This window comes from Marmota flaviventris, chromosome 8, assembly GCF_047511675.1.
Source record: "Marmota flaviventris isolate mMarFla1 chromosome 8, mMarFla1.hap1, whole genome shotgun sequence".
Taxonomy (NCBI): Eukaryota; Metazoa; Chordata; class Mammalia; order Rodentia; family Sciuridae; genus Marmota; species Marmota flaviventris.
This window is the reverse complement of record NC_092505.1, coordinates 124,297,186-124,311,928: the sequence shown is the minus strand read 5'-3', so window position 1 is coordinate 124,311,928 and position 14,743 is coordinate 124,297,186. Positions and strand designations below refer to the sequence as shown.

Here is a 14,743-nt window from a genome sequence, read left to right as displayed (position 1 = left end):
TGGCTCAAGGCTTGTAAAAGTGCTGTTCAGAAACTTGTGGGGAGAATCTACTTTCAGCACCTCCCTTGTCATAGCAGTATTTTTCTATAGTAATTGAAGAAGGTAAATGTAAAGAAGGATCGTTACCACCACCACCACCACCCCACCTTGCTGGGGATTGAATCCGGGCCTTGCACATGCTAGACAGGTGTTCCACCTGGGCTGTATTCCCAGCCCATCACCAGAGTTTTACATGCCAGTGAATATATCTGGTGTTGTAAATATGTATTTATTTTTTTAAAGTAACTTTTCCCCTCAGGTTTTCTACAAGATTTATGTTTTGCTAACAGTACAACTTCTTGAGATTGTAACTTTTAAGGTTGTCAGAAAATTTCTACATATTATAGAGCTCTACTAGCCAGAAGAGGAAAAGTGAAAAGAGATGTTGAATCAGTGTTTAGGAGCTTATTGGGATGTAAAAGAAATGGTTGAGCTAAAAACTTCAATGCTACCAATGATCTTAATATTTGCACACCTAACTTCCCTGTATTAGAAATATTTTTTAAAATATTTATTTTTTAGCTGTAGTTGGACATGATACCTTTATTTCACTTATTTATTTTCATGTGGTGCTGAGGATCAAACTGAGAGTCTCACGTGTGCGAGGCAAGCGCTCTACCGCTAAGCCACAACCCTAGCCCCTTATTAGAAATATTTTATAATGCCTCTTGTTCGCTCTTGAAATTAAGTTCACAGGTATATAACCTGCTTACATACATAATTCCAAAATAGTATAATGCCTCATCTGCTTACAATATAAAAAGAGAAAAGAAAGATATAATTTATAATGTTGCGATATGTAAATGCTTTGGTCTAACTGCAGTAGGAGATAATATGGATGCAAGAACCACAATGTAGACTGATTATGGATATGTGGTATTGACTGATACAAATGCCACTGAACTGGTGATCTGATTTTTCCATAGTGATAAAAAGCACATCTTTCTTTTTTTGTCAGGAGAAGCACAATACTGAAAAATTCAGTTTTCTTTTAAACTACGCAAAGATGCTTTTTATCTGTTTCTAAAACCATTTCCTCCCTTTCTTGTACACTTCTAAAAACTGGTTGGGGGCGATAATGCCTCCCTGCCCACTTTGAGAACTCCTGCTGTATATTAAGATAGCAGTGCTGTCCAATCAGGGAAGTATTTTTAAAACATTAGTAGTTCTGGGTTTGTTTTGAGCTGTACATTTTTTCTCAACATGTCCTTTGGAACCAATCATCAATTTGTGAGCTAATTGATAGAAGTCCTCTTATTATGAAATAGAGTTTTACTTGTGGGGAAGTAAATAAAGAGTTCTTTGTATCTAAACCAAAAAATACTGGTGAATATGTTTAAGAAATATTACAGTGGTTCTTAAAATATTTTAATCTTACAAGACAGTTGGCTGGTTAAGCAAAATAGTAACAATGTACTATGTTGTTTCTGTCCAATTTGAAAGTAAAGTATGTTATACCAGTAGCGGAAAGAACAGGAAATGGAAGTACACTTGCAAGGCTCTTAAAACAAGTGCAAAATACCACTTTAAGATTATGATAAATTGATGAATTGGAAATTCTAAAATGGCCACTAGAAAACCAATAAAATGGGACCCCAAGCCATATATGCTGAAGGTGTCCTGTATTCCTTTATGGGCAAAGGACTGGGGCCTTTTTTAGAAGAACCCAACTCTGCTTGTATTGGAGGTCTTAGCCAGTATGCAGAGTATCTCCCACTTTCCACACTACTCTTCTGTTTTATAGTTCCCATGGTCACTTAGCACCTCTCAGTCCCTTTTCTTTAGTGAAAAAGGGTCAATGCTTTGACTTTGTCACTGATTTCTGTACTTGCCAGCCCAACTTGTTGCATGATAAAGTGCAATGAATTAATCTTTGATGTTTATGTTTCTCTGTGATATCTCAACATACTTCATACCTTTTTCTCTTCCCCTGAATTCAGAGACATGAAAAATGCTGTAATTGGAAACAACAAGCAGAAAGCCAACCTCATTGTTTTAGGAGCTGTTCCAAGGTATGTTGGCTGTCTGTGCCCTTTCTGCCATTCATGCTGAATACATTCTTAATGTATTTCTTACTCTTAGGGAAAAGACCCCTTTTTTCTGTATTGTCTATTTTTTTAAAAAATGAATGCCTTGACATATGTAAACCATCTCTAAGAACCATCTCCAGAGAATGGAATAAGAAGTTAATATATTAATACTCTTTGGAAATTCAGAAAGATCATTAACCTTGCAGTGTAAGAATTTGTTGGATGGATCCATAGGACTGTATACCTGCCTGATAATTTCTTTTTCATCTCCTTAGAGTCCTCAAAGTTTTTGTGTGAGTAGATAATTTATTAGAATTTTCAAGACATTTTTGAATTTAAACAAAGGGGGAAAAAACTCTCCTTGGTTTTTTTTAATTAATTTTTTTGTTGGTGCATTATATATAATATACATGCACATAACATTAATTTGATCAGTCTCATTCCCCAGTACCTTCCCTTTCCTTCCTCTCCAGCCTTATTCCAGCTTGCCCCACTCTGCTAATCTCCTTCTATTATTGTTGTTTCAATTAGCACATTATTATAGTATATATAAATGGAATTCATTGTGGTATATTCATATATGGCATAGCATTATTTAGTAGATTTTGTTCCTCAGTACTTCCCCACACCCTCTTCTCCTCCCTTCTTCTCTAGCCTCTTCCTCTACATTGTTGGTCTCCCTTTTATTTTCTTGAGATCCCCCTTTTTTTTTATTATGGAACTCCCCCCATCTTCCACATATGAGAGAAAACATTCAACCTTCGACATTCTGATCTGGCTTATTCTACTTAGCATGGTGTTCCACAGTTCCCATCTATCCATTTACCAGTAAATGACATAATTTCATTCTCATGACTGAGTAAAACTCCATTGTGTGTACATACTACATTTTCTTTATCTATTAGTCTAATTGATGAACACCTAGGCTGTTTTCATAACTTGGTTATTGTGAATTGTGCTGCTATAAACATTGGTATGCATGTATCCCTATAGTAAACTGATTTTAGTACTTTTGGATAAATATCAAGGAGTGAGATAGCCAGGTCATATGGTGGTTCCATTCCTAGTCTTTTGATTATATTGATTTACAGTCCCATCAATAACGTATAAGTGTACCATTTTCAATTCTTATCCTTGCCAGCATTTATTATTATTTTTATTCTAACTGGAGTGAGATAAAATCTCAGTGAAGTTTTGATATGCATTTTCCTGATTGCTAAAGAGGTTGAACATTTTTTTCATACATTTGTTAGCCATTTATATTTCTTCTTTTGAGAAATGTCCATTTATTCATTTGCCGATTTATTGATTGAGTTATTGGATTTTTTTTCCTTTTGGAGGTTTTTTTTTTAGTTCTTTATATATTGGATATTAATTATCTGTTGGAAGAGTAGCTGGCAAAGATTTTCTTTCATTCTATAGGTTCTCCCTTCTTAATTGTTTCTTTTGCTCTGCAGAAGCTTTTTAACTTGATGCCACACACTTATTCTTGGTATTATTTCTTGAGCTTTAGTATCTTATTGAGGAAGTTGATGCCTGTGCCTTTATATCATAGTGTTGACCCTGTTTTCTTCTAGCAGTTTCAGACCAGAGTCTAATTCCTAAGTCTTTGATCCCTGAGTTGACTTTTGTACAGGGTGAAAGATAGAAATCCAGTTTCATTCTTCTACATAAGAATATCCAGTTTTCCCAGCACCATTTATTTAAAAGGCTGTCTTTTCTGTAACATGTTTTTAGCAGCTTTGTCAAGAATCAGTTGACTCTATCTATGTAAGAATTGTCTCTGTGTGATTTTTAATCCTGCTTTAAAAAAAAAAATCTGATTTTGAGAATTTGTTGTTTCTTGAGTTATCATAGGAAGTTAGATTTTTCTGACGACCTAGATGTTTCTTTTAGGCAGGCAGTGACATTTATATAACTTTCTTTATGCTTTTGCTACTTAGAACCAAGGTGGTTTTTTTTTTTCCTCAAAAATTGTTATACATTTTGAAAAATATTTTTATTTTTTAATACAGGATTAATGGTTTTAATGTGTTTGACCTCACTGACCAGCAGCCATTCATAGGGTTTGTGTGCAGTATATCTAAATAGTGCTTTAGGGAGCATGAAATTAGAATGTAAAAGAGAAGATCCTAAGTGGTAGAGCATTAGAGTTTGGGGATTAGCTGTTTGGCGAGCTGGGCTAGAGTGGAATTTGGAGGATTTCCTCAGTCCCCACATGGGAGAACTGAAGAGAAGAAAGCTTTCCTTGTTTGAAAAACTGCACAAAGATTATTCCCTGTATGCTAGACCTGTGCCATCTCAACACTATAGCTCTGGATTTCTGGTTTGAGTTTGTGATCCAGCATGTTTTGAAAAGACTAACCAGGGAATAGCAGATAACATGGACTATCACACTTGTTCTGCAGATACCATTGTACACAACTCTCAGATTTACAGTTTGATAAACTCTGAGATCCTATGATAGTCCTGTTGTTCAAAATGAAGAAAATCTCTTTTTTTTTAGATGTTTCTTTGTTGAAGTAGCAGATAATATAAATAAATATTACCTAGAGAAATTCAAATAAGCCAAATCAACTCTAATTTTAGTATGTAGAATGTATTTATCACATTCCTTTGTCACAATATTTTAATTTACTTTTGTTCTTTTAGTCTCTTTGTTTATCAAGTGCCTTCTTTTTAGATTGTTGTATTTGCTTCAGCAAGAAACGTCAAGCACAGAGCTGAAAACGGAATGTGCAGTGGTATTGGGAAGTCTTGCTATGGGTACTGAAAACAATGTCAAGTCTCTGCTGGACTGCCATATTATCCCTGCCTTACTACAAGGTATGCAGGGAGGACATTTCACACAAGAAAAGATTAGAATGAGTTTGCAGTGTTTTAAGTACTGGTTGAGAAGATGAATCTCACATGTAGTTTCTGTTAATAGGACTACTGTCCCCAGACCTGAAGTTCATTGAAGCTTGTCTCCGATGCCTACGTACCATCTTCACCAGTCCTGTCACTCCAGAGGAGCTACTGTATACAGTGAGTTTGGGATGTTTTGGGGTCATTGGTTATATTTCACTAAAGGCTATTTACTTCTCACTTCAGACTCATAGCTGTGATATACAAAAAGTCTCAAGAAGTATTTGAGTTCCTGATTATTTTCAAATATTAAATGTTCTAGGCTTTGTTTAAAAATGAACAATGGTAGAGCATTTGCCTATAATAAGCAAGGCTTTAGGTTCAATCCCCAGCACCACAAAACAGACAAACAAGAAGATAGCCTCAGATCCTAGAGGAATTTGCAAACTGTTAAAAATAAAAAAGATCAATTTTTATCTCTTTGTATATTAAGGGAATATATTTTATGCTAATTGAGTGATAGGGAGTTCTTCTCACTTTACGTTCTAGTTCAGGAAAGTAGGCTTTGTAGAGTAGCTATAATTTGTCCTGGGTCTTGAATAATAGATAATTTAGAAAATTGGAGAGGAAGGAGGCCATGCTGGGAAGGATCTCTGTGAAGCAGTTGCAGTATGTTGGGCAGAACAGTCTGATGTGTAGAGGGCATTGCTGTTAGTCTCAGCTGGAGAGAGAGACCAGAACCAGCTTGCAGGAGGCTTAGCTGACAGACCAGAATCAGAGCATACCCATAAGAGAATCCAAAGATGTTTGGAGTCAGTCAGTGGTTTTTCAGAAGCCTCAGGGATTTATCAAGGGTTCTTTTTAATCTATTGGTGGGACTTTCTTAATGAAAATTACCTAGGCCAGTGTTGTTGAAGCACTATCTACAATCTATAGTAAAAATATATTTTTCACTGCCTCAGTATACACATGTATAACTTTGTGTGTGTGGAATTCTGAGACAACTATCACAACACAGTTCCACAAATTTGATGTCCTCTGGTTTCTCTTTTGTTGTTTCTCATTAAAAACAAATAATGCCATTTGTGGTTCTCAGAGTTCACAAAGAATCACTTGTTTGATCAGATACACAGAAATCAGAAATCTTATCCATATTCAAGATTTATAAGTATTTCAAGAATATAAACAAGAGGCACAGGGAAAACAAGCATGGAAAGAGATGGTACAGGGCTTCATACTCCATCCTACATCAGATAGATACGTACTCTTCTGTCCTCGATGATACATAAGGTCTCCAAGTGAGCTTTGTGGGTCACTTCACAAAGTAAGAAGTGTATAAGTTATGAAACATCTCAGTTTTATACCTTAGGGTTTATGTGACATTCTTGAGAGACTTATGCCTCATAAGTCTAGATTGTTTACTACAGTAGTTCTCAAACATGAGCGAGTTCCAGAATTACCTAGAGGATTTGTTAAACAGATTCTGGACCCCACCTCCAGAGTTTCTGAATAATAAGATGGGTAGGGCCTGAGGGTTTGCCTTGCCTACAAGTTTCCAGGTAATTCAAATGCTGCTGCTTTTTGGACTGCTCTTTGTAGTAAGTGTCACAGTGTTTTGCTGGGTGTCAAATTGTCATGTTTACAAAGAGATTAAACCAATGACCTGTCTTCTCTACCCTAGAAATTTCTCACCCACCCCAGCCCTGGGGAAAGAGGGGGAGAAATTAATCCTAGCCAGCTGTTTTGACTCCTTCCTCACTCTCTGAACTGATTTATGTCCCACTAATGGATCATGGTGCAGTTTGGAAAATTCTCGTCTAGGTCAACTTAACTTTTTTACATGACAACAGTTAAGATACAGGTAGGTTAAATTTAGACAGTGAGATCATGGAAATTATGAAACATTTCAGTTTTATGCCTCAAAAGATTTTATACTTCAGAGTCAGTGGGGAATCTGTAAAAAGTGTCGGATGAGGGGAAGCAACAGAGAGCAGTACTTGAGTGTAGGTAGACCCAGCTGCTGCAGCAGCTCAAGTACTAAATACGACTGTCTAGTCAGAAGAGGGCAGGATTTCTAGTTTGAAATCCTGTTTATCGATGTTCCTGCTTCCCTCTGTCCTGCCAGTGGAACTATTGTTTCCCCTTGCTCTATTTGAAACTCCATTTTCTCTCTTCGTTTTCTTTCTCTGCATTTAGTACCTAACGTTCTCTGAGGTTTTCAGGTTTTGTGTTTTGTTTTTAAATTGCTGTTGACAACACAGAGATTATACTAACAAGCAGGGGAAAATATTCCATTTTAGGGAATGAACAGCCTGCTATTTATCTTAGCTTTTATGTGTCTTGGCATTTTTTTCTTCAATGCCCTCTGTGTGAGGGTCTTCAAAATGTGGGCTGTTGATCAGCCTCTTTTGGGAGCTAGTTAAAATGCAAACTCTTAGATCCCAGTCCAAATCAGAATTTGAACGTGAAGAACAATCCCTGGGAATTTGCAGGCACATTTGTACTTGAGAAGCATAGCTTGAGGACTTGTGACAACATTGGCTAGGAGACTTGAGCTAAGTCCATCTGTGTTTAAGGCCAAATTCTCTTTCAGTTTGTAATTCCTTTTGTATTAAAAATAAATAGTTACTTGAAGAACCTGCAGCGGGGTTGTTTGATTTTTCTCTTTACCTGTGTCACCATGTAAATGTTAGTGAAGGTGATAGGCAGTAGGTTTTATGTTGAAAAATTGCTAATCATATAAATTGTCTTGTACAGATTGCAAATAGCCAACTACAGTCATTATGCGAGATTGTAGTTGTTACTGATGCTTACCATATATCTCAGAGATCAAAATGGTCAAATTTTATTTTATAATTCTTTCAAAATACTTCTTTATACTCTATATCTCATTAATCACCTCACATTTTGATTCCAGAAATGATTAGTCTTATTGTAATGATATTATTTTATTATTAGCATATAGGTGTTTGTGAGAGAGCTGTTAAGAGGTTCCTGTCCTCATATGTATATAGTTTTCAAGGATGGATATTGAAGTCCCTTTCCTTGTCCTTGACCTCAGCTGTTTTGATGGCCATGTTGTTTTTGTTTTGCTCTGTTCCTTCAAAAGAAACATGAATTATTGCCATTAGGATAAGAGGCTTAAACTATGTACCTGCTCATGTAAGTACTTTGTCAAATGTGTATACAGTGCCTAAGTTCCTTGTTGCTGTGCTCTCATTCCCATCCACTCCAGGATGCCACAGTGATACCACACCTCATGGCGCTGCTGAGCAGGTCCCGCTACACCCAGGAGTATATCTGTCAGATCTTCTCACACTGCTGTAAAGTAAGAACCAGAATAAATACTTTCTGTTATGTCAAATCTTACATGCCCTTAAGAGATGTGCCTTATTTGTATGTCCTCTCAGGATTTTATGTGTATATTTTATCCTTTTTTTTTTTTTTTTTTAACACAAAAGGCAGCATGTAGTGTATACTGCTTTGCATCTTGCGTTTTTCACTTAACATATCTTGAAGGCTGTTCCATATCAGTACATGAGGAATTTCTCTGTTCCTTAAAAAAAAAAAAAAAAAAAAGGCTGCATAGCATTTTACTATGTAAATGTACAATAATTGATTTAATTAGTCATCTGTTTTTAAGCATTTAGTTTGTTTCCAGTCTTAAGCACAAAGCAATGTTCCAACAAGTATTTTGGGTAGAAGACATTTTATAAGAAATGGAATCGCATCAAAGAATATGTACAAATTGTAATTTTGCCCATAAGGTCCTGTCTGGAGGTTGTACTGGTATTACTACCAGCAGCATGAGATCATGTCTGTTTCCTTACAACCTCAGTTTCCCATGTTGTTAGAAACAGTTTTTAGTGATCTCTTATAAGAAATAAGAATGATTCTTGTCTGTTCATGGTTAAGTGTGCTCTCTCTCCCCCGTCCCTTTTTATAGTCATATTCAGGTAGGTATTTATGCAAGTATCCTGAGGTAAATAAGTATAACAGAGATAATTTCGCATAATTAGAAGAGCTTGTACATTGTAGCCATTAACACCCAGTTTTAAATTCCAGTTCTGATTTGTGATGACTGAGGGACAATGAGTATGTTATTTGACATCGCTGAGCATTAGTTTCCTCATCACAGATTTTAGCAACCTTAGCATATGATCGTTGTCTTTCCGTGTTAAGTGGAGAATTTTTACCTTTTCACTTAAAAAAGAAAAAAACACTTTATGGCTTCTCTTTGGCATATCTGAATTACCATCCTCCTTATTCTTGCCAGATAAGAAATGAATAGGGTGGGATATGAGAGAAAGAGCTCAGAGCTTTCATACCCTCTTCAGATACATCACCCTGTAGGATCCTCCATATGTCCCATCTCCAGAAGCTCCAGTTTCTCTGTGTAGCTTCCAAACCGAAATAGCTGGATACTATGAAGTGCTACTTATTTTCCTTCATAGATTATATTTTGAGTGTACTCGTTTTGGTAGCCATGGGTGATGATTTGAGAGTTTTCTTAATTTTAAGCAGTTTCTAATTCTCACCAAATAATTGGTTATCTTCTGAGGGAGGATTCTGTGTTTCAGGATAGCATTACCTGCCTTCCTATCATTTGTAATATAGATACCAAATGAGGTAAGAAGGACTAAGAGAAATGAACACCTACATTGCAAAGTGGAAAGATCACAAATCTTTGCTGTTTTAGAACATCTCCCCCAAATAAATGAAAATTAGATCATTTGGTCCCAGAAAAAAATACCTACATTAAAATCTAATCATTTAAACTTCTTCCCAAACCCTAGCTGATTATCACAGTCTCTTTACTTCTATTTAAGGTACTTTGAAATTAAGATTTTTGTCAAAAATTTTTGATGTTTTGCTTCTTGATTCCTTTGACAATGTGTAAGTTAACTCATAGAACCAGGGATATCAAACAGTGCCTCTTTTTGTTTGTTTTGTACCAGGAATTGAACCCCATCCCCAGCCCAGTCCCCCCCCCCCTTTTTTTTTAAATTTTTTTTATTGGTTGTTCAAAACATTATAAAGCTCATGACATATCATCTTTCATACATTTGATTCAAGTGGGTTATGAACTCCCATTTTTACCCCAAATACAAATTGCAGAATCACATCGGTTACACATTCACATTTTTACATAATGCCATATTAGTGACTGTTGTATTGGTGCTGAGGATCGAACCCAGGTCTCTCATGTGCGAGGCAAGCGCTCTACCACTGAGCCACAACCCCAGCCACCCCAGCCCTTTTTTTATGTTTTGTTTTGAGATAGGATCTCCTTAAGTCCTTAGGCCTCACTAAGTTGCTGAGGTTGGTCTCAAACTTGCAATTCTCCTACCTCCTGAGTCGCTAGGATTACAGGTATGTGCACTCCCATGCCTGGCTACCTTCATCATTTGAGGTAGGCAAAGGAATGCTCTAAGAAAATGAAGTTTTGTTACAATTCATTTGCTAAAAATGAATTCAAACCAACAAGATATAGAATTTTCCAACAATAAAATAAAGTCTTGCCTTCCATGGCAGGTGAGTAGAGGATGATATTCTAGAATTCAGAGCCTTATTACCAACCTTTCAGCATCTATTCCTACTCAAGAGAGCATGGTATCTATTAGTCATAACTACAGTGATTCCAGAGGGTACTGAAATTTGGACCTGGAAAAATAACTACATATTATTTTGTTAAATTCTAAGAAGTTTGAATAATGCCATTCCTGAAATTAAAACTCAGTTAGCCTTCAGGACTACTCATAGAGATTTCTCAAAACTTTTGGATTTGCTCATCTGAAATTTCCCAGCGCCATCTTAGCTGGAATCATAGATAAAGGAGTACCATTAAATCACTATACCTTTTATTAGACAGAAACTTCTCTTGAGGATAATAATTTACAGCCACCCTGATGCCACTGATAGAACAGAAGATGTTATCAGAGAGATTACCTTTAGTAAGCTTTTTTTTAACCTGATAGTTATCATTTTCTACTGTAATTAAATTACCAAATTTAAGTATTCTGAGATATAACTAGACTTAAAGAAACATTGCCCTATTTATAAACCCAGCAAGAATAGTAATCGTTAAAATACAATATTAACTTTCTCCCTAATACACTAACAATATATCTTTGAAAACAACTTATTTGATGGTCTATGTATTATCATTAATTTCACAAACCTTATTTTCATGTTTTTTTTTTTTTTTGGTACCTAGATGCAAAATAACAAAATTTGTAATAAATACTTTCAAAGGGGCCTAGTTAGATACAAGTAAATGGGATAAGACATTACTAATTTTCACAGACTGGTATTGTATCAATTGGTACAGTTGGAGGGGAGACAGAAAAAGGGAGACTATGAAAACTTTTATGTATATAAACTCATTATAATTGTATCTTTGGAATTCTTTCCATGATTTATTAAGGATCAAAAAAGGCTAGAAATATTTGTTAGAATTGTAACTTATAAATTGTTGCTACTTCCTTAGCAACAGATTTGCTCAGATTTCTAAGTCCTATTTTTTGGAGTTTAAAACTGCAGGGGCTTATTAATATCCAACCAGGTGAATGCTGCCTTGTTAACCACCTCCTGTCTGCAGAGAGACTTGATAAGAACCAAAGAATAGCTACTCCTCTCCAGTTGTTTCTGCCACTGATTCCTTCCTTGTGATCATTTTTACCCAATCTTATACATAGTCTTGGAGAGGAGGAAAACCTTTGATGATACATAGTTGTTGCCATAATTGAGGCAAAGTATTTGAGGGATTAAAAAGTAAGGTATCTTAGCAGTAGGGAATAATTATGAAGAGTGAGAATTGTAAATGCTTGATCTTTTCACTGTCATTTGTAAATACAACTCTTTCAGCAAGGATATTTCAGAATTATTTAGATCTTAGAAAAAAGATACATGCACATGGGTATACTTTGAAGTGATATTGTAATAGTGAAAGACTGATATTCTAAATGTCCAACTAAGGGGTACTAGTTGAATAAAGTATGAGACTTTTATGCGATGAATAAAATGAGAAAACTGATGTGAGTGATCTCTGATATTTAGTAAAGGAAATAAAAGGTTTAGAGTAGTACATATAGTCTTCAACCATTTGTGTTAAAATGGGAGAAAGAATATACTTGTATATTTATAAAATGTCTAGAAGAATATAAAATAATATAATTAGGTCATTGCAAAGCACAGGAACCAGTTGGCTACATTGACCAATGAAGGACAAAAGGTCAAGGAAGCACCCTGTCTATACTTAGCCATTCTGATAAGCTCTGCCAGTGTTTAAACTGAGACCAATAGAACTTGACCATGCTGACATGTAAGCTGGGGCTAATTTAGATTCACCTTCATAATTGATTCTAGTTCCTAGATAAGAAAAATAATGGGTCATATTGTCATATTCTTAGTTTCATCATTATTTTTATATGAAATAAGCCAGAGACCCTTTTATTTCAATCCAGAGAGTGCTAGTAAAGCATTTAGAACATTGTCCAGTCCACTGCACATACTCCTTAAGTAGGACCTATAATAACTCCTTGAGGTGGGAGGAAAGGGAGCTCACTTAAAATCTATGCCCTGAGAATGGGATTTGCATGTGTAAACTATGAAATACTCTGTAATAATTTAAAATAAGAAATTAAGGGCTGGGGATATATCTCAGTTGGTAGAGTTCTTGCCTCACATGCACAAGGCCCTGGCTTTAATTCCCAGCACCACAAAAAAAAAAAAAAAAAAAAAAAGAAAGAAATTAGAAAATGAATAGAAATTAAGAGAGATTGTTGAAGTTTCTTTTTTTTTAAGGACCTTTTTAATAATGTATGAAATGTTTAGGGTATTGTTACCGTGGCACTTGTGTTATTTAGAAGTATGACTATTAATCCCACTTCAAATGATGTATGTTTTGACCTAAGAAAGAGTGAATTGACTACAAGATAGTTTTTAGTTGGCTAAATAACGGATTAGAGAAACTATTTCTAGAGTTTTTATTCTAGATCAATAACTGACTGTTGAACCTAGATAGATTTCCTACCTTTGGTGGTATGTTCTCTTCTGAATAAGAATAAACATGCAGTACTATACCTGCCTTGGCTTTAATTGACTTTTAATTAATTGGTTGGAAGAGATTGGACGCAAATGATTGAATAAGAGTCATAGCAAAATTAAAGCTTTGTATTAACCTTTAGCTTCTTCCCCTTTGAAGATCTTCAGTACATTGTTTAATAGAAAACAAAGTGATGAAGCCAGGCGCCTGGCACAAGCCTGTATGTAATCCCAGCAGCTCAGGAGGCTGAGACAGGAGGATCGCAAGTTCAAAGCCAACCTCAGCAAAAGCAAGGCACTAAGCAACTCAATGAGACTCTGTCTCTAAATAAAATACAAAATAGGGCTGAGGATGTGGCTCAGTGGTTGACTCCCCCTGAGTTCAATCCTCGGTACTCTCCTACCCACCAAAAAAAAGAAAACAGTGAATGAAAAACAAAATACCTCTTTTTTCCTCTCTTCACCTTCCTACTCTAAGAAGTAATCATTTTCAAAAAAGAAATGAGAAACAGAAACCAAAACATGTTCACTTCTTAATTATGGAGTATTGTGTTTTTTCTCATTATAGCATTGCTAAAACCTCCCTGATGTATTATCGTAGATTAGGTTCTTGGAATTAGTTTTAGAGTTTCCCCTGAGTAGCTCTTCAGCCCTAAGTTGTAAGAATGGCCATGCCCTTGTCTCTTGTGGGCATAGGGTGAGGGTGTACACATGAAATATACAATTCATAGTGGCTCTGTGGTGATATTGCTATGTAATCATTGTGAAGGTCCTCTGCTGGGACAGCTTCTCTGTCCCTTTCCTTATTTCTGGAAGTTATGAGAGCAACAGTTCTCAAACTGGAATGAGGTAAGACGTGGCAGCCCCTTGCAGGAATAAAACCTGTCTGCCTTCCTTTTTGGGGTTGAGTTTACAAGCAGAGGGTAACTAAGAAATCTGTAATATTGTGGATGTGGTTTTCAACATTTATTAAATGAGATTTTGTTGGAATGAATCACTACTCTTCTTAATTTATTATTATGTTCTCTGTTTTTACAGGGTCCAGATCATCAAACGATTTTATTTAACCATGGTGCAGTTCAGAATATTGCTCACCTACTAACCTCACTCTCCTACAAAGTAAGATGTTAAAAACTGTGACCGGATTTTTAACTTGTTTTTGGTTTATAGAAAGAGGTCCACATATTTTATTGTTTCTTTGATAGATGTTGTAATCAGGAGTAGTATTTTATCAGTAAAATGTTTTAGGGAATTATGTTACCTCTAGAATGTTCTTTCATTATAGGGGGAAAAAATGTTGCCCTTGCATCTCAATTTTTCCAGGCTATGGTTGTGCCATGAGTCACTGTTGATTTTTTGCCTGTTCAGTAGTATTTCAGGTCTTTCCTGGACAGCTTCCATGCTAAAGCTGTTCTTGAAATGCTGCTTTAAAATGTGTAGAAACAGTGGCTGGCTAGTTCAGGAAAGACTATGGAATTCACAGTTGAATAACTCAAACTTATAGCCTCTACTCACATATATCTCAATATGTGTAATGTGTTCTGTTTTGTATTTTGAGTTAAAAAGTCAAGAATTTTCAGACTTACTAATTAAATTTTCCTTACTATCTTTTGTATATAGCCAAGCAGTTTCATAGTATATTATCATGCATTGAGTTAAAAGTTAGGCCATTTGTTGTTGGCCAGTTAGCAAACTGTGGCAAATATTAGGATATTGTTGGTATTGTGAGACATCAGAGCTGGGTATGGCAGAACAAGAAGCAGTCATTTTTGTCCTGTATC

At 35.7% G+C, this 14,743-nt stretch overlaps 1 protein-coding gene across 5 annotated transcripts in view; it reads left to right on the top strand.

Annotated features, from left to right (window-relative positions):
• The window catches only part of Armc8 (armadillo repeat containing 8), a 99,972-nt gene that overhangs the window by 32,314 nt on the left and 52,915 nt on the right, over nt 1–14,743 (top strand). For 4 of the 5 annotated variants that reach the window (XM_071615623.1, XM_027933572.2, XM_071615621.1 and 1 more), the window contains 5 exons: nt 1,980–2,051; nt 4,753–4,895; nt 4,999–5,096; nt 8,152–8,244; nt 14,001–14,081. In XM_071615623.1, the coding sequence (XP_071471724.1) occupies nt 1,984–2,051; nt 4,753–4,895; nt 4,999–5,096; nt 8,152–8,244; nt 14,001–14,081 (483 nt within the window). In that variant the 5' untranslated portion in view covers nt 1,980–1,983. The remainder of the gene's footprint in view (nt 1–1,979; nt 2,052–4,752; nt 4,896–4,998; nt 5,097–8,151; nt 8,245–14,000; nt 14,082–14,743) is intronic. The other variant, XM_071615622.1, reaches the window with a different exon arrangement.